Here is a 23,079-nt window from a genome sequence, read left to right as displayed (position 1 = left end):
AGAGTCCAGTGCCTCTCTGTCTGATGCGGAGAGCCGGCCAATTCGGACAGCGCCTGGGTCTGAACAATCCCGCCCCCTCACTCAAGCCCCGCCCTGGCCCCGCCCCCACGAGCATTTAGAGTACGCTCTCGGCCAATGGGACAGACGCCAGGCCTCAGTGTGGCCCGGCCAATCAGGAAGCCGGAAGGGGCGGGCGCTAAGATACGTGGCTCAACGCGCGCTGGGGGAGGGGAAGCTCCGGGTCAGGGAGCAAACCCGGCACAAGATGGCGGCGGTAGCGGCAGTGGCGGCGCGTAGGAGGCGGTGAGGAGCCCGGATCCCGGGGGCGCGCCCGGGACGCCCCCAGACCCCCAAATCCCGTATCTCTCCTTCCTGTATGTTCTCCTGAGACTCCGCCACCCCCAGCCTCGTGAGGACTCTTTGTCTCTCTGGGGGCGGCCTCAGGTGCCCCCAGCCTCCTCGCCGCGTCGGGGGGCCCTTGTTTCTGGGGCTCTCCGCTCCGGCCCGGTGGCTCTAGAAGGCCGCAGCCTTGCGTTCTTCTTGGCCTTGTCCGCTCTCAGCCGCCGCCCTCCCCTGGCAGCTTGCGGCGGTTAACGCTGCCGCCTCTTTCCTGCAGTGCGCGGGGCCATCGGGGCAGAGGACGAGATGCGGCCCGGCCTCCGGGAATGCAGCCTGCTGCCCTGCGGCCCCTCAGCCGCGCTGGAAGCACCGCGGCCGGCAGTCTTGCTTCCACTGCCCTTCTCGCCCTCCCCTCGAGAGCCCCGGACCCTGCCCTGCCCTTGTCTTCACGTGGACACCAGCCCTGGCTTGTTTGGTGTCCACGGTCGTTGGGCACGGCTGGGGCAGGATCCCGTAAGTTCACAGTCGACCTGGATGATGTTGCTCAAACACAACAGTGGTTTGTTCTGCATTTATATTACTGAAAAGACGGTTCGAAACAGTCGTCAGCGCCACAGAGTGTTTACCAGGACCTAACGGATGTATCGGGGTGGGAGAGGCACGTACTGCCGGCAGCGGTGAAAAAAGCGTGGATCGTAAATTCGACTCCAGAAGCCTGTGACCTGAAACAATAAACGGGTGCACCTTTCCCTGCGACTCATTCCTGACCTTGGCTTGTGACCACCTCTTGCCCAGGGGCGTTCAAGGCATTCCTGAGTTCTTAGGGCCTTCCAACAGGTCACATCTGAAAAATCTTTCAGAAATCCTATCCCCATTGGCGTCTCTCCAAACCCATTTTATAGATTGTGCAAGTAGGACTCCAGAGAGTATTTAATTCACTGTACTTTTGATTACTGCTGCTTTGGGCTGGTGGACACGGGGTCAGTTGCTCAGGGTGTCTGCTGCAGTCACTCCTCAGGACCTGGGCCACATGCCTTGCTTTTGAGTTTTCTGGTAGCATTTCTTCTGCTTGTTTTGCTACTACTTGTTCCTGCTTGGCCTATTAAACCACAAAGCCTGGTGTTTTCCTCATCTTTCTGTGTGGCCTGGCTTGCCTTGCACATTCTTCTGGAACTGGAGGGCTTACTGTGTTCTGTGATCTCCTTTCTAGTGATTTTCTTTACCTTTAGCTTTCAAGCAGATACTGAGGATATGCTGGATACAATGTGTTTGTAGGCCCTACTCTTTGGTTACTCTGTTGGCAGGTAGCAAAGTTTTAATGCTGAGAAGTCTGTGTTTTTGTTTATTCTCCCGTATGTGGAACACTTTCTCAGAGTGTGCTCCTCATCAGTCACTGGGAGAGCATGTTTAAACTGCAGATTCCCTGGGACCCGGGAATCTTCATTTAGTAAGCACTGCACGTAACTCTTAACAGACGCTAAAGTGTGAGAATCCCTATTTAGGATTTACTCAGAATGGATGAATATATCCTTAACAAACTAACTTGTTCAGATAAGCCTGTTAGTCCCTTGTCTGTCATTTGATAGCACGTTGGGGAAGTGACAAGTTTGTGGTAACCTTGGTGTGATGGTCCTCAATGAGGCAGGCCCTGCTGGTGGTTAGTGCAATGTGCTGTACATCCTGAAGTACCTGGGCCCTGGAGTTAGGCAGAGCTGAGTTCACCAGTGTCACCTCATACTGGCTGTTCAATCTTGGATGAATTATTGAATCTTTTATGCCTCAGTGTTCCCATGTGGGAAAAATCCCAATCCTACATTCACGAAGAAAATAGTGAAAGAAAGGGAAAAGAGTTATTAGTGTGTATAAAGAATTGGTTCTGAACACTGGTTGCCTATTAGAATTGTTTAGGGGAGTTTAAAATCTGATGCCCAGGTCCCACTTCAGGCCAATTAGATTGAAATCTCAGGGGGAGACCTGGGCATAGACACTACTGAAAACTGCAGGGAGAGTGGAAAACTAGTATAAGGCAGTTAGCCAGGCCCCCCGGGGCGGGGGGAGGGGGGGAAATTAGGACTCAATACAGGTTAGCTGTTGTTATTCTTTTCAAGCTTAAGTGGTGATAGTGGTGACTTATGTCAAAGATATAGGAGTGGAGATCAGAGGAGCAGGATGCCTAGAGTGTTAGGGATGTCAGGACCCTAGGAACCTGTGACCAGCAGGCTAGCTGAGGGTACATCTTGAACTTTTTCACTGTAGGTCCCCCCAATGTCTCACCAGTGAAAAGGCATGGCTTACTTTGTTTCTCTGTTCCACACATACGGTGCCACCACTTCCCCTGGGACTGGCTGTTGCTGTTCCTTTCCTCTGAGAGGCTGATGCAACCTGAGTCAATACCAGGCCTCTGAAGGCCAAGGATCCTTTGTCCACTTCCTCTGCCTTTTGAAGGAAAGGTGTGCGTGAGCCAACTCCTCAGGCCTGACACTTAACCCCGTGTCCACTCTGCCTTGTTTTCTGTTTAATGGGACTCTATCTTTCTCCCCTGTTAGGGTTGTGGTGGGAAGAGGCCTTTACCTCAGAAGGTGGGGCCCTTTCTGACCCTGTGCTGATCGTGCCCTCTTTGTCCTTTTCCCCCCTAGGTCTTGGACTGGTTTGGTACTGGCTTGTTTAGGGGTCTGCCTGGGAATTACCCTTGCTGTGGATAGAAGCAACTTTAAGACCTGCGAAGAGAGTTCCTTCTGCAAGTATGATATTTCTGGGAGACTAGAACGGAAAGTAGGGTAATGTGGGAGGTGTCTGTGGCAGATGAGGTAGCCTGGGGCACTGCAGCTGATAGAAGGACTTAGGGGCCTTGGGGAACCCTCCCCCGTTCTCAATCATTTCACATTGGCAGGAGGCAACGAAGCATACGGCCAGGCCATTCTCCATACCGAGCCTTGCTGGACTCTCTGCAGCTTGGTCCTGATGCCCTCACGGTCCATCTGATCAACGAAGTCACTAAGGTCAGGGGAGGAAAGGAGGAGTCTGGTGGGGGTGGAGAAATGGCTAAGGGATAATTCGGGAAGGGGAAACCTATAGCCAACATCCTGTGCCATCTAATCTTGGGACTTCTACTTTCTGAGGAATTCAGATTTCAGATCCCTTAGGCAAAGGGCTAGAAGGAGGAGACCCCCTCGGGAGAGAAATGGGTTCAGAGGGCATTTCCTGGTATAGCCCTTTCCTTTCTCCAGACCCAGACCTCTGCCTCCACAGGTGTTGCTTGTGCTGGAGCTCCAGGGGCTTCGAAAGAACATGACTCGGATCAGAATTGATGAACTAGAGCCCCGGCGGCCCCGATACCGTGTGCCAGACGTGTTGGTGGCTGATCCCCCCACAGCTGGGTAAATTTTTCCTGAGAAACATATCCATCTCCATGGCCCTTTTCTCCTTCCTAATGAACCTTTATTTGGCAGCTGACTTTCTCTTCCACATTGGGATAATAGCTGACTAGCACCCGGCCACTCTCCTCAGCCTTCCCTCATCTGTTCCTCTGTTTCACTTGTTTTCTCAACTGATCGATTGATTGGCCGAGCTGCTTGGCTTGCGGGATCTTAGTTCCCCAACCAGGGATTGAACCTGCGCCCTCGGCAGTGAAAGCACAGGGTCTTAATCACTGGACTGCCAGGGAATTCCCTCACTTGTTTTCTCTTTCACCCTTTATCTTCATTCAGTCAGCAAAGAAATACTGCTTCCTCTTCTGTGCCAGGCCTGGCCTAGGTGCTGGAGATACAAGAGGGAGTCAGCAAGGCCATGGAGCTCGCCTTCCAGGAATACAGTGTCTCTGTGGTTCGTTCCTCCCTTCCCTTCCTGTCCTGTCCCCCGTCTTGTCTCGTCTGTTTTTTTCTTCTCTTTCTTTTTTTCCCTCTTTTCTCTCTCTTTCTTTCTCCCCTTCCTTCCTTCCTCCCTTCCTCCCTTCCTCCCTTCCTCCCTTCCTTCCCTCTTTCCCTCCTTCCCTCCTTCCCTTCCTCCCTCCTCAATTTCTCCTCAGATATTCAGGATAGGATTATTTACATACTCGGGTCATGACACATGGTCGTCATTATTTCACGCATGGCTCTTTGTTAAGTATTTAACTTAGAAAATAACATGATAAACCCTTCACCTAACCCAAACATATACATCTCACTGTCCTGTACCCCTGACTCCTTCAGAGATGATTGTTATTCTGAAGTTTATTATTCCCTTGTTTTTTTGTTCTCACAGTTATATCGTGGGAACGTATATACATATACACACTTACGTACATTTTCCTAAGCAATAAATTATGTGATTTTGTTTTTGAGTTTTATAGGGAAAGTATCTTAGTGAATGTGGTCTTCTGGGATTTCCTTTTTTCACTTAACTGGATTTAACTTTGTTGCATGTAGCTTCAGAAACTCATTTTTACTGCTGTATAATATTATGTTATATGAATCTATCCCGATTTACGTCTCCATTTCTGTGTTGATGGGCATTTGGGTTGTTTCCAGTGTTGGCGTGAACATTCTTGTCCATGTCTCCTGTCTCCCTGTGCAGGAGTTTCTCTTTGGTGTATAGCTAAGAGAAGAACTGCAGAGTTGTAGAATATGGAAATCATCAACTTTCCAAGATAAAGCCAAAGTGGCTTACCAATTTACACTTCCACCAGCAATATATAAGAGGCTTATTGAACTGCATCTTCTCCAACCCTTGGTACTATTGGACTTAATTTTTGTCAGTGGAATGGCTGTAGGATGATACCATGTGGTGGTCTTGGCTTGCTTGTCTTTCCCAGTTTATTACTGATATTGAGCATATCTTCATATATTTATCTGTCATTCTGGTTTACTGTTCTGTGAAATGGAAGTTCACTGCTCTGCTCATTTTCCTTTTATGTTGTTTGTCGTCACTGATTTGTAGAAATTCATTAGTCTTGATACCAATTCTTTATTACTTACATGAATTGCAGCTATCTTTTCCCAGATTGTAGCTTATCTTTCTACTTTTCTAAAGGTGCCTTGAAAAAAAAGATTTTTTGATTTTATTTTTTAAAAATATTTATTTATTTATTTTTGGCTGCATTGGGTCTTTCGTTGCTGCGTGCAGGCTACTCTTCGTTGCAATGCGCAGGCTTCTCTTTGCAGGGCACAAGCTCTAGGTGCGCAGGCTCAGTAGTTGTGGCTCGAGGGCTTAGTTGCTCCGCGGCATGTGGGATCTTTCCAGACCAAGGATCGAACCTGTGTCCCCTGCATTGGCAGGAGGATTCTTAACCACTGCGCCACCAGGGAAGTCCCAAAGATTTTTTAATTTTAGAATAGTTTTAGATTTATAGGAAAGTTTCAAGAATATTATGAGAGTTCCTGTATACCCTGTACTCCTGTTTTCCTCTGTTAACATTACTGTGGTATATCTGTCATACATAATGAATTGATATGATTATTAACTAAAGTTCATGTTTCTTCTTTTTTTTTTCTTTTTTCATTCCTTTTTTTAGAGTGTTTTTATTTTTTAAAATTTTATTTATTTATTTATTTTGGCTGCATTGGGTCTTCGTGGCTGCGTGCGGGCTTTCCCTAGTTGCGGCGAGCGGCGGCTGCTCTTCATTGTGGTGCAGGGGCTTCTCATTGCGGTGGCTCCTCTTGTTGCGGAGCATGGGCTCTAGGTGCGTGGGCTTCAGTAGTTGTGGCGCACGAGCTTAGCTGCTCCAAGGCATGTGGGATCTTCCCGGACCGGGGATCAAACCCGTGTCCCCTGCGTTGGTAGGCGGATTCTTAACCACTGTGCCACCATTTCATTTTTTTTTAATTGAAGTGTAGTTGATGTACAATATTACGTAAGTTATGGGTGTGCAATATAGTGATTCACAATTTTTAAAGGTCGTACTCCGTTAGTAACTATTATAAAATATTGGCTACATTCCTTGCGTTGTACGATATATTCTTGTAGCTTAAAGTCCATATTTTATTCAGATTTCCTTAGTTTTTTTGTTATTTATTTACTTATGGCTGCATTGGGTCTTTGTTGCTGCGTGCGGGCTTTCTCTAGTTGCGGGGCACGGGCTTCTCATTGCAGTGGCTCCTGTTGTTGTGGAGCATGGGCTTTAGGTGCGTGGGCTTCAGTAGTTGTGGCGCACGGGCTTAGTTGCCCCGCAGCATGTGGGATCTTCCCGGACCAGGGATTGAATCCGAGTCCCCTGCTTTGGCAGGCGGATTCTTAACCACTACGCCACCAGGGAAGTCCCAGATTTCCTTAGTTTTTACCTAATGTCCTTCTTCTGCTTCACGATCCCATCCAGGATACTGTTTTATACTTAGTTGTCATGTCTCCTGAGGCTCCTCTAGACTGGGACAGTTTCTCAGACTTTTCTTGTTTTTGATTACCCTTAAGGTATCTTTCAATAAATAGAAATTCTGAATTTTATGTTGTCAGGTAGATAAGTCTCTTACCTTTTGGTGTTAGTGTTTTCTAAGTTGTGTTTAAATAATCCTTCTCTACCTCAGAGTCAGAAAAATATTTTTTTATATCTTCTTCTAAAGGTTTTACTTTAAAATTTTAAGTCATAATCTGTCTGGGGTTGATATTTGTATCTGGTATGAGGTAGGAATGTGATACCATTTCTTTTCTACACAGAAAATGTGTTTTTCCACTCTGTTATCGAATAGTCCTCCTGACCTCACTGAACTGCCATGCCATCTGTTACATTTCAACATTCTAAGATGCTTGGGTCTGTTTCCAGGCTCTTTATTTGATTCCTTTGGTCAACTTATCTGTCCCTGTACTGTTACCACACTGCCTGTATAGCTCTTAACAGGTCCCTCGTCTTCTAAGTGTCATGACTGCTCCTGGCACTTTGCACTTCCTTATATCCCTTTTGATCTCTTTCCCAGGCTTTCTGTCTCTGGCCGGGATGACAACAGCGTGGAGCTCACCATGGCTGAGGGACCCTATAAAATCATCTTGACGGCACGGCCGTTCCGCCTCGACCTGTTGGAGGACCGCAGCCTTCTGCTTAGTGTCAATGCCCGAGGACTCTTAAGTTTCGAGCACCAGAGGGCTCCCAGGGTCTCGTGAGTGCAGGGGTCAGGAGTGAAGGGGACCTCGTGTGAAGGAACCTAGGGGTGTTGTAGGGTCTGGCACTGGGTCCCTGGGAGGAGACAGGGTGGTAGTAGAGCCAGGTCGGGGCTGGGGGCTGGGAGAAGCTGACCATCAGGGAGGGTAGGAAGCAGACCTGGGTCGAAGTTTTCTCCATTTCCTGTACAGACCAGGAGGCAGTCACTTTTGTCCGTGAGCTGTACCCTGGGCACCTCCTCCCTGAGAGGCCTGCCTGGGTCTGCCTTTCCCTCTTCCCCCTCTCACACCATCACATTTCCCAGATTTATTTTCTTCCTTTTTTTTGTTTTGTTTTGTTTTGTTTTTTGTTTTTAATTTCTTCCCCCACCCCATCTCTGGAAGTTTGTCGACTGAAACTCACTTTTATGTTTCTGTTTTTGTGTTGGTTTTGTGCCTCCTTTTCCCCTTCCCTACCCATCTCCTCCTGCCCCAGTTTCTCGGATAAAGTTAGTCTCACGCTCGGTAGCATTTGGGATAAGATCAAGAACCTTTTCTCTAGGTAAATCCATGACCACTGGTACTGTATCTGTTCCTCTGCCCTTACCTGCCCTTCACTCTGGCCCCCAGGGAAGGTGCCCCAGACCCTTCCATACCCTGTCCTTCACTCACCTCTTTTTCCCCAGCTATATGGTCTCTGGTTCCTGTTCCCCATTCCCCTGGCTAGGAGCCCCCTGGGAGAAGGAAGATGAAATGTTGGATGTCCTTGAGAAATGTAGGGAGCTTCTTGCTTTGCCAAGGGGTGGAGAGATGCTGCCTGTTGCTGGGGTTCCTGGCTCTCAGCTGGCGTGCACTGAGGCTCTGGGCAGAGCTGCTTGCCAGCTGCCCTTGAAAGCATCCTTTGGCAGAACCTCTTGTTTGAGTCCCCGTATAGAGGCTTGACCATGGTTATGACTCACTTGCCTTTGCAAAACCCTGTGTCACGCCAAGAGGCTGAGGCCCAGTGACGGAAGTTGGGGCCAGAGTCTCTTGGTAGAGGCAGCAGGGCTAGGACTGGCATTCCGAACCCAGGCCCTTGAACCTGTCTGCCTGTCTCTTCTGGAATGCTGGCAGAGGCTGGTGGTTTGGGCCTGTGTTTGGAAGGCACCTCTTGGTGGCATTTACTTCTCATTTCCCTTTCTCATTTCTCTCCCTGTCCTTTGGACACTTATCTGCTCACTGGGGGTCCCTTTCCAAGCTTTAACATTCAGTCCCTTCCTCCAATGCCTTCGTTCCTTTGGACCCTTGGCTCTCTATTCCCTCACCCCTCCTTCCACTAGCCCCTCGTCCCTGCCCCCTCTGGATTGGAGCAGACAGCTCTCCTACCTTCCAGGCAAGGATCAAAAGACCCAGCTGAGGGCGATGGGGCCCAGCCCGAGGAAACACCTGGGGATGGTGACAAGGCAAGTTGGTGGGGGTGGGTGGTTGGAGCACAGGGCTGGCTGGGAGGTTGGAGGGGAAAGGCCCACAAGAAATTTGAGCTTAGTCTTGCCATCACGGATGGGATTTAGAAAATGGGCAAAGGGAAGAGAGAGGACCTGGTGTGTGATTGAGTAGTGGTCTGCTTTCTCCTTCCAGCCAGACGAGACCCAGGGGAAGGCAGAGCAAGATGAGCCAGGAGCCTGGGAAGAGACATTTAAAACTCACACTGACAGCAAGCCCTATGGTGAGGGGCTGGGAGAGCCTTGGGCAGGGGGACAGGGAGTCCTTGCCAAGCAGAAGCTCTGGAGCTCATCTTTTGCTTTTCTTCCAGGCCCCACGTCTGTGAGTTTGGACTTCTCTCTGCCAGGCATGGAGCATGTGTATGGGATCCCCGAGCATGCAGACAACCTGAGGCTGAAAGTCACTGAGTGAGTCCTACAGTGACATCAGGATATGGGGGGAGGGAAGGGGTCAGAAGTCAGGGCTGTGGGAGATGTGCATACAGATTAGACACTCCAGACAAGCGTGGCTCACTTCCTGTGCCAGAGAACCTTTGGCCATCAGAAAATTCTGCTTTGAGAAAGGGCGGAGGGGCCAGTTTTTATCCCTCATCTGTGTCTATGGGGCTGGGGCTGTGCGTGCCATGGCCCGGGGCCAGTCTGTCTGTCTGCCTGCAGGGGTGGGGAGCCATATCGCCTCTACAATTTGGACGTGTTCCAGTATGAGCTGTACAACCGCATGGCCCTGTATGGGTCTGTGCCTGTGCTCCTAGCACACAGCCCTCATCGGGACCTGGGCATCTTCTGGCTCAACGCCGCGGAGACCTGGGTTGACATATCCTCCAACACTGCAGGCAAGGTGAGAGCACAGGCATGGGGAGCAATAAGGGAGGGAATCGTCAGGCCTTGAGACAAATGGGTGTGTTAGGGGCATTTGCTTTGAAGAGGCTGGTAGGGTGGCCTATTTGGATACCTGTTTGGGGACTGGGTGAGAGACAGGCCCTGGGCCTTGTGAGCAGCATATGAGTTCCCCAGACACTCCCAGAAGACACAGACTCATGGGGAAGGTATTTCCTTTTCTGCATTTATTAATACGTTTGTTATTGAGTATGCGTTAGGAGCTAGACCCTTTTCTAGGTGCTGGGGATATATTGCTCACTGAGTTAGGAAAGGAGGAAGGCAGAGATTAAACAGGTAACAGAGGGAAGATGAGTTCAGTGGTGGTAAGTTCTAAGAAAGAAATGCAGCGGTCATGTGATGGGGATGGGCAGTGCTGCTTATGATGGGGCCCAGGAAAGCCTCACTGAGGAGGTGACGTTTAATCTCAGCCCGAAGTGACTCAAGGAGCCAGCTGCGTGAGGACTCTGAGGAGAACACTGCTACTTTGTCTTTGGGTTGGGAAGCAAGAGGGTGGTGTCAGACCTCTCCCTGGTCCCCTCTGCAGACCCTGTTTGGGAAGATGCTGGACTACCTGCAGGGCTCTGGGGAGACCCCACAGACAGATGTTCGCTGGATATCGGAGAGTGGCATCATCGATGTCTTCCTGCTACTTGGGCCGTCTGTCTTTGATGTCTTCCGGCAGTACGCCAGTCTCACAGGTACGCGGTGTCCCTACTCTGTCAGCCTGCAGCCTCCCTTTCTGGTCCTTGGCTTCTCGAGAGGGATGACTGCGTTTTCAGAAATCCTGTGCCTCGGCCTGTTCTCTAGCCCTGTGCCCTTTCATCTCCCTCAATTTCTGGGCATCCCCATTGGCCCCAGGTTGAGCCTGACCCCATTGTGACCCCCATCCCTCACTGAACCTGCAGGGACCCAGGTATTGCCCCCGCTCTTCTCCCTCGGCTACCACCAGAGCCGCTGGAACTATCGGGATGAGGCTGACGTTCTGGAAGTCGATCAGGGCTTCGATGATCACAACCTGCCTTGCGATGTCATCTGGCTGGACATTGAGCATGCTGATGGCAAGCGGTATTTCACCTGGGACCCCAGCCGTTTCCCCCAGCCCCTCACCATGCTTGAGCATTTGGCCTCCAAGAGGCGGAAGGTAAGAAGGCCGCAGCCATGGTTGGTTTTCTCAGGCATGATACCCCTGGAGAACTCTGACCACCCATGTTCCGTGCCCCCAGCTGGTGGCCATCGTGGACCCCCACATCAAGGTGGACTCTGGCTACCGCGTACATGAAGAGTTGCAGAACCTGGGTCTGTACGTTAAAACCCGGGATGGCTCTGACTATGAAGGCTGGTGCTGGCCAGGTAGGTGGGCCCGGAATTGAAGGAGGCTGTTGGGAGACCAGGGAGCTAGAGTGGAGGCTGTTTTGCCCCTCAGGGGTTGAAAGCCATCCTTGATTTCTTCTAGGCGCAGCTGGTTACCCTGATTTCACCAATCCCAAGATGAGGGCCTGGTGGGCTAACATGTTTCGCTTTGACAATTATGAGGTATGGCAGCCCCTCCCCAACCTGCCTCTGTCTTTCCCACTCTACCTCTTGGAATCAGTCATTCTCTGCCTGCTAGCCCTGCTATGGTTGGTTGCTCATAAGATGTCAGGGGGCCTTGATGACCCTGGGAGGGCCCTGAGAAATGCATCTTTCTGGATTCCTAGGAGCTCTCTGCTCTGACACTGTTTGTCTTCTTCCTCCCCTCTGTCGTCTGTCCCCATTTTCTGCCTTGTGTTCTCAGGGCTCATCTCCCAGCCTCTATGTCTGGAATGACATGAATGAACCATCCGTGTTCAATGGTCCTGAGGTCACCATGCTCAAGGATGCCCAGCATTATGGGGGCTGGGAGCACCGAGACGTGCATAACATCTATGGCCTCTACGTGGTAAGGGACTGAGAGAGGAGAGACCAAGGGCCGAGAACTTGCACCGATGACAGCTGGCTTTTGCTCCTCACTACCCTTCTTTCCTGTTCCCACGCAGCACATGGCGACTGCTGATGGGCTGGTGCTGCGCTCCGGGGGCATAGAACGCCCCTTTGTCCTGAGCAGGGCTTTCTTTGCTGGCTCCCAGCGCTTTGGTAAGATTTGGAGAATAAAGCCGTGGCAGAGGGACCTGGGCCTGGTTCTTGGAGAAGTCTGTCCATCCTCTGAGAGTTACGTACTTCCTTCCAGCTGTTCACTAAAAGCGAGGCAGGGAGTGGGAGGGCCAGTCCCTGTTGAAGTGCTCTTGTGAACTCTGCCATCTTCAGCAGGACTCTGGGGGCCCCAGAGGAGATGTGGCAGGTTAGAGAGGTCAGCTATGTAAAAGGCTGAGCCCCTTCACTGTTTGCAAGCTCCCTCCCTCTTTTCTTCCTCAGGAGCCGTGTGGACAGGCGACAATGCTGCCGAATGGGACCATTTGAAGATCTCTATTCCTATGTGTCTTAGCTTGGGGCTGGTGGGACTTTCCTTCTGTGGAGGTGAGAGGGGGAGGAACTTGGAGCCTTGCTTTGGCGGGAGAGGGGCAAGGTAGAGGGCATAAAACCTAGGCCTGAGCAGAGAACTGACAGTCCACGGTGGGGCCTTGGGGGGCTCCTTAGGCAGCAGCCCTCCTTCACCCTCTTTTCCAACCGGTTTCCTCCCTCCCCTCTCTAGCGGATGTGGGCGGCTTCTTCAAAAATCCAGAGCCAGAGCTGCTTGTGCGCTGGTACCAGATGGGTGCCTACCAGCCATTCTTCCGGGCACATGCCCACTTGGACACTGGTCGGCGAGAGCCGTGGTTGTTACCGTCTCAGTACCATGACATAATCCAAGATGCCTTGGGTCAGCGATACTCCTTACTGCCCTTCTGGTACACCCTCTTCTATCAGGCCCATCGTGAAGGGATTCCTATCATGAGGTGAGGCATTCAGTTGGGTCTGTGTAGAGTGGACTGAGATGGCTGGGAGACGGGGCTCCATCTCTGGGCCTCTTTCCTCATTCGCCAGGGCCTTGTAAAGGAGGGAAATCTGACTGCAAGGTCAAGAGTAAGAAGAGACCAGTGGGGAGATGAAGAGCAGTAAACATTAGTGCTTATGACATTCCAGGCATTACTCAACACTATCCCCAGAGCCAGAAACAAGTCAGACAAGTGTCCTCCCCTTGTGGAACTTACATTCTTGGGAGGAAGGCAGAGAGACATGTAAACAAATATGGAAATAGGAAAACTGCCAAAACTGACAGGCTTTTTGAAAAAAATAGAACAGGGTAACGGAGTTAAGTTCCACAAACAGGCCACGTAAAGATGAGCCCTGACTGATGAGTAAGACAGACTTTTGTGACGCAGAGGAAGAATGTTCCAAGCAGGGGAGACTGCAAGTGCAAAAATTATGAAATGGAAATGAGTTTGTTGTGTTCCAGGAGTAGGAACAAACCAGTGTGTCTCAGGGGTAAAGAACCAGAGGGAGAGGTAGATGAGGTGGAGTGGAAAATTCAGCCTGAACTGGAGGGCTTTTCAGGCCAGGATAATGAAGTGGCCGCTGGGAGGTTGCTATGCAGAGCAGTTTCCAGAGGGAGCAAGGTGGGAAGAGGCAGGGAGACGGGTTAGGAAGTTAAATGTCTAGACCAAGGTTAGAGTGCAGAGCTGAGTCCTTAAGCCTGCTGGGCTGTCTGGCTGCCAGCTCGCGGGTCTTTCCCCTGTGCTGTTTTTTTTGCCAGTTCCTGGGGTAGCATCTTTGACTTCTGCCAAACAGCAAGTGTCTTCCTTTCTTGTCCTGCTTCCTTCCTAGGCCCTTGTGGGTGCATTATCCTCAGGATGTGACCACCTTCAGTATAGATGATCAGTTCCTGCTTGGTGAGAAACAAGGGGGACAGTTAGTGGTGGGTTGGGATAGGGCTGAGAAGAAGCAAGCACTGTGAGAGAGATGTCTGTGGATGTGCAGGGAGGGAGGAGTGAACGAGGCCAGGGGTGCAAGGGGGTGGGTGCTCTAGGGCTCCCTCTTTGGGAACTGATCTCCCCAATTCAGAGTTGATTCTGCTGTGTCTTAGGGGATGCATTGCTGGTTCACCCTGTATCAGACTCTGAGGCTCATGGCGTGCAGGTCTATCTGCCTGGCCAAGGGGAGGTGAGTTAAGGAAGGGTGTGGTGGGGAAAGGTGGTGGAGGTCAGAGAGGGTAAATAGAGTGGGGGTCCTCTGTGCAGCGAGTGACCGAGTATATCCTCTGCACCCACAGGTGTGGTATGACGTTCATAGCTACCAGAAGCATCATGGTCCCCAGACCCTGTATCTGCCTGTAACTCTAAGCAGTGTGAGTATGCCTGGCCCAGCTGCCAGCTCCGTCTCCCTGTAGGTTTCCAGAAGGGGAGAGAGTGTATACTTTGGAGTCCAGTTCCTAAGGGGACACAGATATGCACGAGCAAAAGATATTGCAGGGCCCAGGGTTGAACAACAGGGCTACTTCATCCCAGCGCTGCTCTTGCCCTAGATCCCTGTGTTCCAGCGTGGAGGGACAATTGTGCCCCGATGGATGCGAGTGCGGCGTTCTTCAGACTGCATGAAGGATGACCCCATCACTCTTTTCGTTGCACTCAGCCTCCAGGTGAGCGCATAGGCAGGGAGCCTCCTCAACCATCTGCCTACCTGCCTAGGATTCAGTCCCCTGGGGATGTGCCCCTCACTCCCTCTTGGGCTCAGGCTCTCGCCTATCCCACTTCCTGCTCAGGGTACGGCCCAAGGAGAGCTCTTTCTAGATGATGGGCACACGTTCAACTATCAGACTCGCCATGAGTTCCTGCTGCGTCGATTCTCATTCTCTGGCAACACCCTTGTCTCCAGGTAAGGAGGTACCCTTTCTTCCTTGGCAGCCTCTGGGATGCTTACAGCTCACTGTGCTCTTACATCATGGCCTTGCTCTGCTCTCCTCCTTTCTGCTCTGACAGTTTTTTTCCTGATGGGTATCCATTTTTGCTTCCTCCAGCTCAGCCGACCCCAAAGGCCTCTTTGAGACACCAATTTGGATTGAGCGGGTGGTGATAATAGGGGCTGGAAAGCCAGCAACCGTGGTACTCCAGACAAAAGGTGAGTGATCTGGCCCCCAGGTGGGGAAAGAGGAGAAGCAGGGGCAGGGTTGGGGACCCCCTGCGTATAGGAAAGTAGTTGCTATTGACTCTGGCACTCTTCCTCTTTCCTCCACCAGGATCTCCTGAAAGCCGCCTGTCCTTCCAGCATGACCCTGAGACCTCTGTGTTGATCCTGCGCAAGCCTGGCGTCAGTGTGGTATCCGACTGGAGTATTCACCTGCGATAACCCAAGGGATGTTGGGGTGGGGTGTGATGGTCATGATAGTTACTCTTCCTTCTGCCCTGGAGTTTGACCTTCCCCAGACTTCGCCTTTCTTATCTCAAGATCCACATTCTGCCAACATCTGGGCAGGATGAGAGGGCTTTCCCTGGGCTCTGAATTCATTTTGTGATCTCCTGACCTCTCCCACCCCACTGACACCAAATCTCCCTTCATCCCCAAATATTCTGTTGCTCTGACTGGAGCACATTCACCTGTGAAGACCAGGGGACCACAGGGCCCTTGCTTTCCCTTCTCTTTTCTTTCTTCTGGGGGCCCTGAATCTCCTCCATACCCTCTCCATTCATGTCTCTTGTGTGTTGATGCCATTTCTTGGAAGAAGATGAGGGCAGTGAGCTTTAGGGCTCCTTTTCTCCTTCCCCTTCCCTCCCCACCAAACTGTTCTCCCTCCTTTTATTTCTTCCTCCTGGCTCTTCTCTATCAGGCCTCCCCTTTTTATGCCCCATTGATGCACTGGGTCCACCCCTTACCCTGATAAGGGATGAATGGATCAAAGGAGTGAGGTTGCTGGAAAACATCCTCTTCCCTGGCATCCCAGCCTTTCCTCTCCCTGCTTCTCTCTAGAGCAGCTGCGGTTCTGACAGGGGCAGTTCTACCTCCCCTGTCCCTTGGGGGAAAGAAGTTTCCACTCCTTAAGAGGGGATGAGCGAGACTTCTTTTGCCTCCTAAAATTTTGTCCCCTTGAGGGGCATTTCCAGATGGAGAAATCAGTTGTGGTTTCATCGAATCATGGTCACCTGTATTTATTGCTGGGGGAAGGCTGAGGGTGGGGGAGATGATCATGTGCACTCAGGGTTGGCCCAGGGCCCTGGGTGGGGGGTGGGGGAGGACTAACTGGGGACGATGGGGAATGTTTGTGGGAATTTTTTTTACTTCCTTTTGGCCCCCAGCTGTGACAGGTTTTGATAAAAGGAGAAACAATAAAGAGAGAAACCATAAATAACTGTTGGCGTCTGGATTCCAGTTCTGGCCTGAACCACAGACCCCTAAAAGCCTGAGGACCTGACATTTTCATTTAGCTTCAGCATTAAGCCTCATTGGTTGAGCAAAATGAGTGAGTGCAAGCCTCCTTCAGCTTGGTTGATGCCAGTATTTTTTTTTAATTAATTAATTTATTTTTGGCTGCATTGGGTCCTCGTTGCTGCACGCGGGCTTTCTCTAGTTGCGGCGAGCGGGGGCTACCTACCCTTCGTTGCGGTGTACGGGCTTCTCATTGCGGTGGCTTCTCTTTGTTGCGGAGCGTGGGCTCTAGGTGCATGGACTTCAGTAGTTGTGGTACGTGGGCTCTGTAGTTCTGGCTCGCAGGCTCTAGAGCGCAGGCTCAGTAGTTGCACACGGGCTTAGTTGCTCCGCGGCATGTGGGATCTTCCCGGACCAGGGCTGGAACCCGTGTCCCCTGCATTGGCAGGCGGATTCTTAACCACTGCACCACAGGGAAGTCCCTGATGCCAGTATTTTCATAGAGGAGCCCAGCAAGGTCCTCAGATTTTAGTAGGCCTAGTTAATAGTGGTGACCAGAGCTAATGGGGTCCCTCTTGAATAGAAATAGCTATATGTCAGATGTTCTCATACTAAAGACTGCTTCTCTTTAGCTAGCAGCATTTAAAAAAAATTCCCATTGTGTTAGTGACAGGAAATAGTTTCCTCCATTTTGTTGACTGACCACAAGTCTTAGAGATTATTTTAACAAGAAACTAGGCTTGTCTGTTTGGAAAAATTACTGCTCAGGATGGTTTATGCCTGTGAGGAGTTAGGGGATGTGTTCATGGAATTCCTCAGCTCAAGAAATATTTCCAGGGGCTTCCTGGGTGGTGCAGTGGTTAAGAATCCGCCTGCCAATGCAGGGGACACGGGTTCGAGCCCTGTTCCGGGAAGATCCCACATGCCGCGGAGCAACTAAGCCCGTGAGCCACAACTACTGAGCCTGCACTCTAGAGCCCGCGAGCCACAACTACTGAGCCCGCGTGCCACAACTACTGAAGCCCGCGTGCCTAGAGCCCATGCTCCACAACGAGAGAAGCCACTGCAATGAGAAGCCCATGCGCCGCAATGAAGAGTAGCCCCCGCTGGCTGCAACTAGAGAAGGCCTACGGGCAGCAACGAGGACCCAATGCAGCCAAAAATAAACAAATAAATAAATTTATTAAAAAAAGAAATTTCCAGTTAATTCCCTGGGAGATAGCTCATTGCCTTGGCATTTTACCCCCACCCCTACTGTCACCTGTTTCAGTGTGGGTCAGAGGAGACAGTACAGATCCTGGAGTCAGGTATCTAGAAGGGACATAGAAAATTGTACAATGGGAATTACATGATTTGGCGCAATTTTAGTTACTTATCTGTAAAATGGGGACAATACCTATCTCTTACACAAAAGTGGACCAAGATACTGTGACAACCCTGAAGAATAGCAGTTTGCTCCTGAACTACTGCCAGATGTGCTGGAAAAACACTGTGGATATAAACTCTTCATCCCAGAAAGGGACCTGATTCCAAGTCATACTGGAAATTCCAAAAAAAAAAAAAAAAGAAATTCCAAGAAATATTAGAATATAAGAGGTTGATTAATTAATGAAATATCAAAAATACCCCTTTTCTATTTTTTGGTTTAATTTATTAGATTACTATGTATTTTTTGCATTTTTGCCAAGAGTATCTTGTTAAATATCGAAATTCTGCAACATCAATTTTTAGAGTGGTAATATCCTAAATTGTATTAAAATTATAATCAAAGGATTATAGTGAGGATTGTATGAGACACCCAGGGCACAGGCTTGGCACATGATAGGCCCTAGATTTCACTCATTCATGTAACAAGTATGTACTGAACTACTGTTACTACCTGCAGTGACTGATGGATGAATGAATGACTATCAGGAGAAAATCTGCGCAGAGGGACTAGAGATCAAGGGGAGGGTCTCACAGCCACTCCCAAGTACCCTACCTGGCTTCTGACCGCCGGCCGCGTGCGCTTGATACGCCGGATATGACGTCACCCACTCCCGTGGTTCCCAGAACTAGGCGGTGGGAGCGGAAATTAACCCGGAGGGAGGGAGTGTGCAGACTGACCGGAAGTGGGCCGCGACGTTTGCTGCCAGCTCCAGCTCCTGGGAGCCGGGCGAGAGGAGGGTGAGGAGGGCGGGACAAGGGGCGGGGCCGCTGCAGGGGCGGGGCTTGCAGGCTGGCGGGCTGGGGGCGGGGACCTTCGTGCCTGCCGGCCCCCGCCTGCCCAGGCGCCGGCGGTGGCGCGGCCATGAAGCTGAAGCTGAAGAACGTGTTCCTCGCCTACTTCCTGGTGTCCATCGCCGGCCTCCTCTACGCGCTGGTGCAGCTCGGTGAGCGGGGCGGGGCGGGGGTGCGGCGGGTCAGCCCGAGGGCACCCGCCGCCGAGCATCCCGCCCTGGGGATGAACCCCCTCGCAGACCGCATTCATCCGGCTCGGCCCTCCGACAGCCCTCTGCGGCCGCCGGGCGCACTCCCCTCTCTAGAACGCACCGCGGCTGCCCGCCGCACCTCGGGTGAAATCAGACTCCTTCCCAGAGCCTGCAAGGCCCCGCATGATCCTGCCTCGGTCTGCCTCTCTAACCCCATTTCCTAACCCTCTCGCTCACTCTGCTCCGGCCACACTGGCTTCATGACAGTTTCTTGAAAACCCCACGCTCATTGCTTCCAAGCACTTAACCTGTCCCCGCTGCCTGTGGTGCTGTTCTCCCAGCTCTTTCCCAGCTGCCTCTTTCTCATCCTTCAGGTTTCAGCTCACATGTCACCGCCTCACAGGCCTTCCTTGACCACCTTAGCTAAAGTAACTCTCTTAATCTGGATTCTCTTTAAGTCTCTATCCTATTTGTTTCCTTCATGGCCCTTACCACAGTTTCTAATAATTTTATTAATTTGTTTCTTTGCTTAGTGTCCAGCTCCTCCACTAAACTGAAACCTCCCATGAGGGCAGGGACCATGTCTGTTTGGTTTCCTGCTGCATCCCGGGCACCTAAGGCAGTGCCTCCCAGGAGGAGCATTCAATAAATATTTATCCAATGATGGAATCAATGAATTTAATGAGTCTTTGGTCACACAGCCAGCGGAACAGATTGAACCCTGCCTCTTATGCAGGGATTTAGAGACTGGGCCACTGCATGATCCTCAGGTATTTGAAAGACTGTCCTGTTTTAGGAGATCAACTTGTTCTTTATGGTTCCAGAAGGCAGAATTAGGACCAGCAGGTAGAAAGGATGGAGGCAGATAATCAGCTCAATAGCCAAATGAAAACTGTAATGGATGGAATTGTTAAAGTCGGAGAGGGACTGCTAATTGAGGCAGTGAGCTCCCCACCACCCAAGGCGTAGAAAAGCTGTTAGAGAAGTTGTAAAGAGAGCCCTGCACTGGCTAGTTGAACAGAAGGTTATGGCCCTTTGGGATGCTGAACATACTGTGGTTCTCTGCCCCCATCCCTGCTTCCTGGGACCAGGCCAGCCATGTGACTGCCTCTCTCCCCTGCGGGCAGCAGCAGAGCAGCTTCGGCAGAAGGATCTGAGGATTTCCCAGCTGCAAGCCGATCTCCGCCGCCCACCCCCTGCCCCTGCCCAGCCCCCTGAACCTGAGGCTCTGCCTACTATCTATGTTGTTACCCCCACCTATGCCAGGTATGGGCTGTGATGCACCCAAGATCTGCATGGACCAAGAGGCTGGGGTCGATGATGAGTTTCGGGAGGTGCTGGGCCAGGGGATGTTCCTCAAGCTAAGGCATGCCAAATGACAGGCTAAATGAACCACATCATTACTCAAAGATTTGTGGGAAAATGTTTTTCTATTAAAATAGACAGGGATGTGCTGTGAAGTAGAATACAATATTCCTGAGAAATTTTAATATAGAACAATAAAGTTGCAAAGAAATTCTGAACTTGTCATTGAGTTCACTCTCTCTCCTTAGGGAGTCTTTGGTGAGAAAGTTTGGGAACCCCTTGACTAAATCGAAGTAGAAAAGGACTTGGCCCTACAGTCATACGGGGGTCTAGAAATAGTTTCGTCAGCTAGTATTTGCGGTGTGTTTACTCTCTTCCCCACACTGTGCTAAGTGTGTTCCTTTTTTTTTTTTTTTTTAATAAAACGTAGCATTATTAGTGATACAAACCAACTGGGGAATGTGGTTTTGAATCTGTAGCCAAAAGGGCTTGCTGACATCTGCCTGGAATCAGATGGCTGACCCACCTACGCCAGGGCATCTCTAGACCCTCTCCACCTCCCTACACGCACCATCAAGCCTGGGGCGGGCAGGCCCATCTGAAGGGTAAAGAAGCCTGCAAGAGACTGGGCCCCTACCTTCCCAGTTTCTTGTCTAAACTCGGATAAACCTTTGTTCCCTGAAGAGGAATGAGCCAAAGGGCTCCTCTAAACTCTTCTACCTGGAAATCCAAGCATAGGCGGCAAAGAACATGGTCCTACTGGTATTCTAAAAAGTCATGATCTTATTTAATCTTTAAAACAACATTGTTGTAAAGTACTGTTATTTTAAAGCCAAGGAAACTGAGGCTTGGGGAGATGGAGCCATTTCCCCAGATGTCTCACCTAATAAGTTACAAAACTGGCATTCAAACCCAGATCTGATTTCAAAGCCTGTGCCCTTAATTTATAGTCAGAGCCCTGGGGTTGAGGTGAGTGACGGACATGGACATTAAGAACAGGGCAGGTGAGTCAATTCCCTGGCGGTCCAGTGGTTAGGACTCAGCGCTTCCACTACAGTGGGCATGGGTTCCATCCCTGGTCAGGGAACTAAGATCCTGCAAGCTGAGTGGCTCGGTCAAAAAACAAAACAAGACAAAGAAAAGAACAGGGAGTTTGGGTGCTGGTCGGGGAAAGGTCACGGGGGTGGGGTGGGGGTGGGGTGGGGGGGGTGCTAGGAGTGGCCCAGGAGAAGCCATATGTACCCTCTGGAGTGGGCAAATGGTGCCTACCCCTTTCCCTCCTGCATCTTTCCCCCTGCAGGCTGGTGCAGAAGGCGGAGCTGGTGCGGCTGTCCCAGACCCTAAGCCTGGTGCCCCGGCTGCACTGGCTGCTGGTAGAGGATGCTGAGGGCCCCACCCCATTGGTCTCGGGGCTGCTGGCTGCCTCTGGCCTCCTCTTCACACACCTGGCGGTCCTCACCCCCAAGGCCCAGCGACTCCGGGAGGGCGAGCCAGGCTGGGTTCGGCCCCGAGGTGTAGAGCAACGGAACAGGGCCCTGGACTGGCTCCGGAGCAGAGGGGGTGCTGTGGCGGGAGAGAAGGATCCACCCACACCAGGCACCCGGGGAGTCGTGTACTTTGCTGATGATGACAACACCTACAGCCGGGAACTCTTTGAGGAGGTGAGCACTGAGATGGGGCTGGGGAAACAGGCCAGTGGGGCCCGCTTCATCTTTTTCCCTAGGTGAGGAGTGGCGAGCGGTGGGGCAGAGTGACTCAAGTGGTCCTTCCTGCTGCTCCCGTTCCTCTGGGCCACCTCCTCTCTGTTTCTCCTTTCCTGACTTCTGTTAGATGCGCTGGACCCGTGGAGTCTCAGTGTGGCCAGTGGGGCTGGTGGGCGGCCTGCGATTCGAGGGCCCTCGCGTACAGGATGGCCGGGTTGTGGGCTTCCACACGGCATGGGAGCCCAATAGGCCCTTCCCAGTGGATATGGCGGGATTTGCTGTCTCCCTGCCCTTGCTGTTGGCTAAACCCAACGCCCGGTTTGATGCTACTGCTCCTCGGGGCCACCTGGAGAGCAGTCTCCTGAGCCACCTTGTAGATCCCAAGGACCTGGAGCCGCGGGCTGCCAACTGCACTCGGGTAAGGGGATGGAGGTGGGCACAGAAATCTGACTGTGGGATGGACGGGTGATGGGAGAAGTTGAATGAGGCCCTGGGGAGTAGGATCAAGGATGGGTGTTTGAACCAGGAGAGACCCTCCAGGGCTCAGATTCAATCTTGCTTGCTCTCCTGAAGGGGAAGCTGGGAGGCAGGGAAGGAAAGTGGTCTTCCTGCCACTCTGTCTCCTGGCACCCATGTGACACAGAGAGGGTAAGGGATTAAGCCCCATTTTAGAGGCACTAAAGCCTCCCCCCACCCGCCCTTCATACTTGGCAGCCAACCCGGTGTGTGTCGAGGGGGTTGGAGAACCCGTTCTACACTGAGTGCCCCAGAGGCTTGGCTGTGGCTGGGCCCGGCTCTAACTGAAACCTCTCGGGACAGGTTCTGGTGTGGCATACGCGGACAGAGAAGCCCAAGATGAAGCAGGAGGAGCAGCTACAGCGGCAGGGCCGAGGCTCAGACCCAGCTGTCGAGGTGTGATGGCGGCCCTACCCTGCCCACCACCTCATCAGACATAGATCTGTGGGACTGGATCCCTGGCCTGCCCAGGATGTGGTTTTCCAAGTCCTGACCCCTCAGAGCCAGGGGCGGCCCTTCTGCCCCTTCAACCCCAGGGCGTGGCCCAGCTGCTTCTCCCCTCCCCCAGCCTGCCTTGTGGTACTGCCCACAGGCTAGGGACAAGCAGCCCTTGTGTTGAGCCAGATCGGCCCTGTCTGGGGCGGAGCAGAAAACAGAGAGTCTCGGGAGGGAGGGCGGCTGAGTGACTGCGTAACTTATTGGGGCTGGGCATGCACTGGGGGGCTGGAGGAGCTGGGCTGGACCCTCCCCACCTGAGCATGCTGACCCCCCCCCCCCAACCTCCAGAATAAAAACTCTCAACCTGGAAGGGCTTCTGTTTTCCTTCACTTCCCATGTCAGTTTCTTGCATTTGATCCTTACCAGGTCAAAACCCTGGAGTCCTGGCTTCGCCATCAGACAGAAATCAGTCCTCTCAGGGCCCCCACCCCCCTTGAGAGAAAGATCAGTGGCTTCAGTCCAAAAGCTTTATTGAGTCTGGGCACCAGAAGCAGCCTCCAGTCCTTCCCATGTCACTTTCCCACCATGCTGTTTTTTTTCTGTTCTTCCCTGGTGGTTCTGGCCACGGGCTAGGCCCTAGGACACCTGGTTTTC

The 23,079-nt window shown here is 51.7% G+C and overlaps 2 protein-coding genes across 3 annotated transcripts; both read left to right on the top strand.

Annotated features, from left to right (window-relative positions):
• The first annotated feature begins 228 nt into the window (after window positions 1-228).
• On the top strand, window positions 229-16,035 carry GANAB (glucosidase II alpha subunit). 2 transcript variants are annotated; one of them, XM_061201874.1, is made up of 25 exons: window positions 229-303; window positions 2,976-3,080; window positions 3,230-3,338; window positions 3,589-3,716; window positions 7,221-7,400; window positions 7,877-7,942; window positions 8,753-8,822; window positions 8,998-9,085; window positions 9,173-9,269; window positions 9,519-9,699; window positions 10,285-10,438; window positions 10,646-10,881; window positions 10,964-11,090; window positions 11,194-11,273; window positions 11,515-11,658; window positions 11,756-11,852; window positions 12,132-12,233; window positions 12,409-12,652; window positions 13,521-13,585; window positions 13,780-13,856; window positions 13,966-14,040; window positions 14,218-14,331; window positions 14,455-14,567; window positions 14,710-14,810; window positions 14,929-16,035. In XM_061201874.1, the coding sequence occupies exons 1-25, from the start codon at window positions 266-268 to the stop codon at window positions 15,036-15,038; spliced, it is 2,901 nt and encodes a 966-aa protein (XP_061057857.1). In that variant the 5' UTR covers window positions 229-265; the 3' UTR covers window positions 15,039-16,035. The 2 variants fall into 2 exon arrangements, with proteins under 2 accessions (XP_061057857.1, XP_061057858.1); XM_061201875.1 differs by lacking the exon at window positions 7,877-7,942.
• Window positions 16,036-18,271: 2,236 nt separating this feature from the next.
• B3GAT3 (beta-1,3-glucuronyltransferase 3) lies at window positions 18,272-22,795 on the top strand. Its single transcript, XM_061201872.1, has 5 exons — window positions 18,272-18,424; window positions 19,555-19,729; window positions 21,069-21,429; window positions 21,599-21,889; window positions 22,291-22,795. Exons 1-5 carry the CDS (start codon window positions 18,343-18,345, stop codon window positions 22,387-22,389), a joined length of 1,008 nt encoding a protein of 335 aa, XP_061057855.1. The 5' UTR covers window positions 18,272-18,342; the 3' UTR covers window positions 22,390-22,795.
• Window positions 22,796-23,079: the final 284 nt, after the last annotated feature.

The sequence above is a fragment of the Eubalaena glacialis genome, chromosome 10, assembly GCF_028564815.1.
Source record: "Eubalaena glacialis isolate mEubGla1 chromosome 10, mEubGla1.1.hap2.+ XY, whole genome shotgun sequence".
In the NCBI taxonomy this organism is placed as follows: Eukaryota; Metazoa; Chordata; class Mammalia; order Artiodactyla; family Balaenidae; genus Eubalaena; species Eubalaena glacialis.
The sequence above is the reverse complement of the archived record's forward strand: the minus strand, read 5'-3'. Positions and strand labels throughout refer to the sequence as shown.

Excerpts from the sequence above, each read along its gene's own strand:
- B3GAT3 (XM_061201872.1), top strand. The coding sequence starts at position 18,343 with ATGAAGCTGAAGCTGAAGAACGTGTTCCTCGCCTACTTCCTGGTGTCC. Across the intron at positions 21,430-21,598 it reads GCCGGGAACTCTTTGAGGAG|ATGCGCTGGACCCGTGGAGT; the intron begins GTGAGCACTGAG and ends GACTTCTGTTAG. Across the intron at positions 21,890-22,290 it reads GGGCTGCCAACTGCACTCGG|GTTCTGGTGTGGCATACGCG; the intron begins GTAAGGGGATGG and ends CTCTCGGGACAG.
- GANAB (XM_061201874.1), top strand. The coding sequence starts at position 266 with ATGGCGGCGGTAGCGGCAGTGGCGGCGCGTAGGAGGCG. Across the intron at positions 9,700-10,284 it reads CCTCCAACACTGCAGGCAAG|ACCCTGTTTGGGAAGATGCT; the intron begins GTGAGAGCACAG and ends TCCCCTCTGCAG. Across the intron at positions 10,882-10,963 it reads TGGCCTCCAAGAGGCGGAAG|CTGGTGGCCATCGTGGACCC; the intron begins GTAAGAAGGCCG and ends CCGTGCCCCCAG.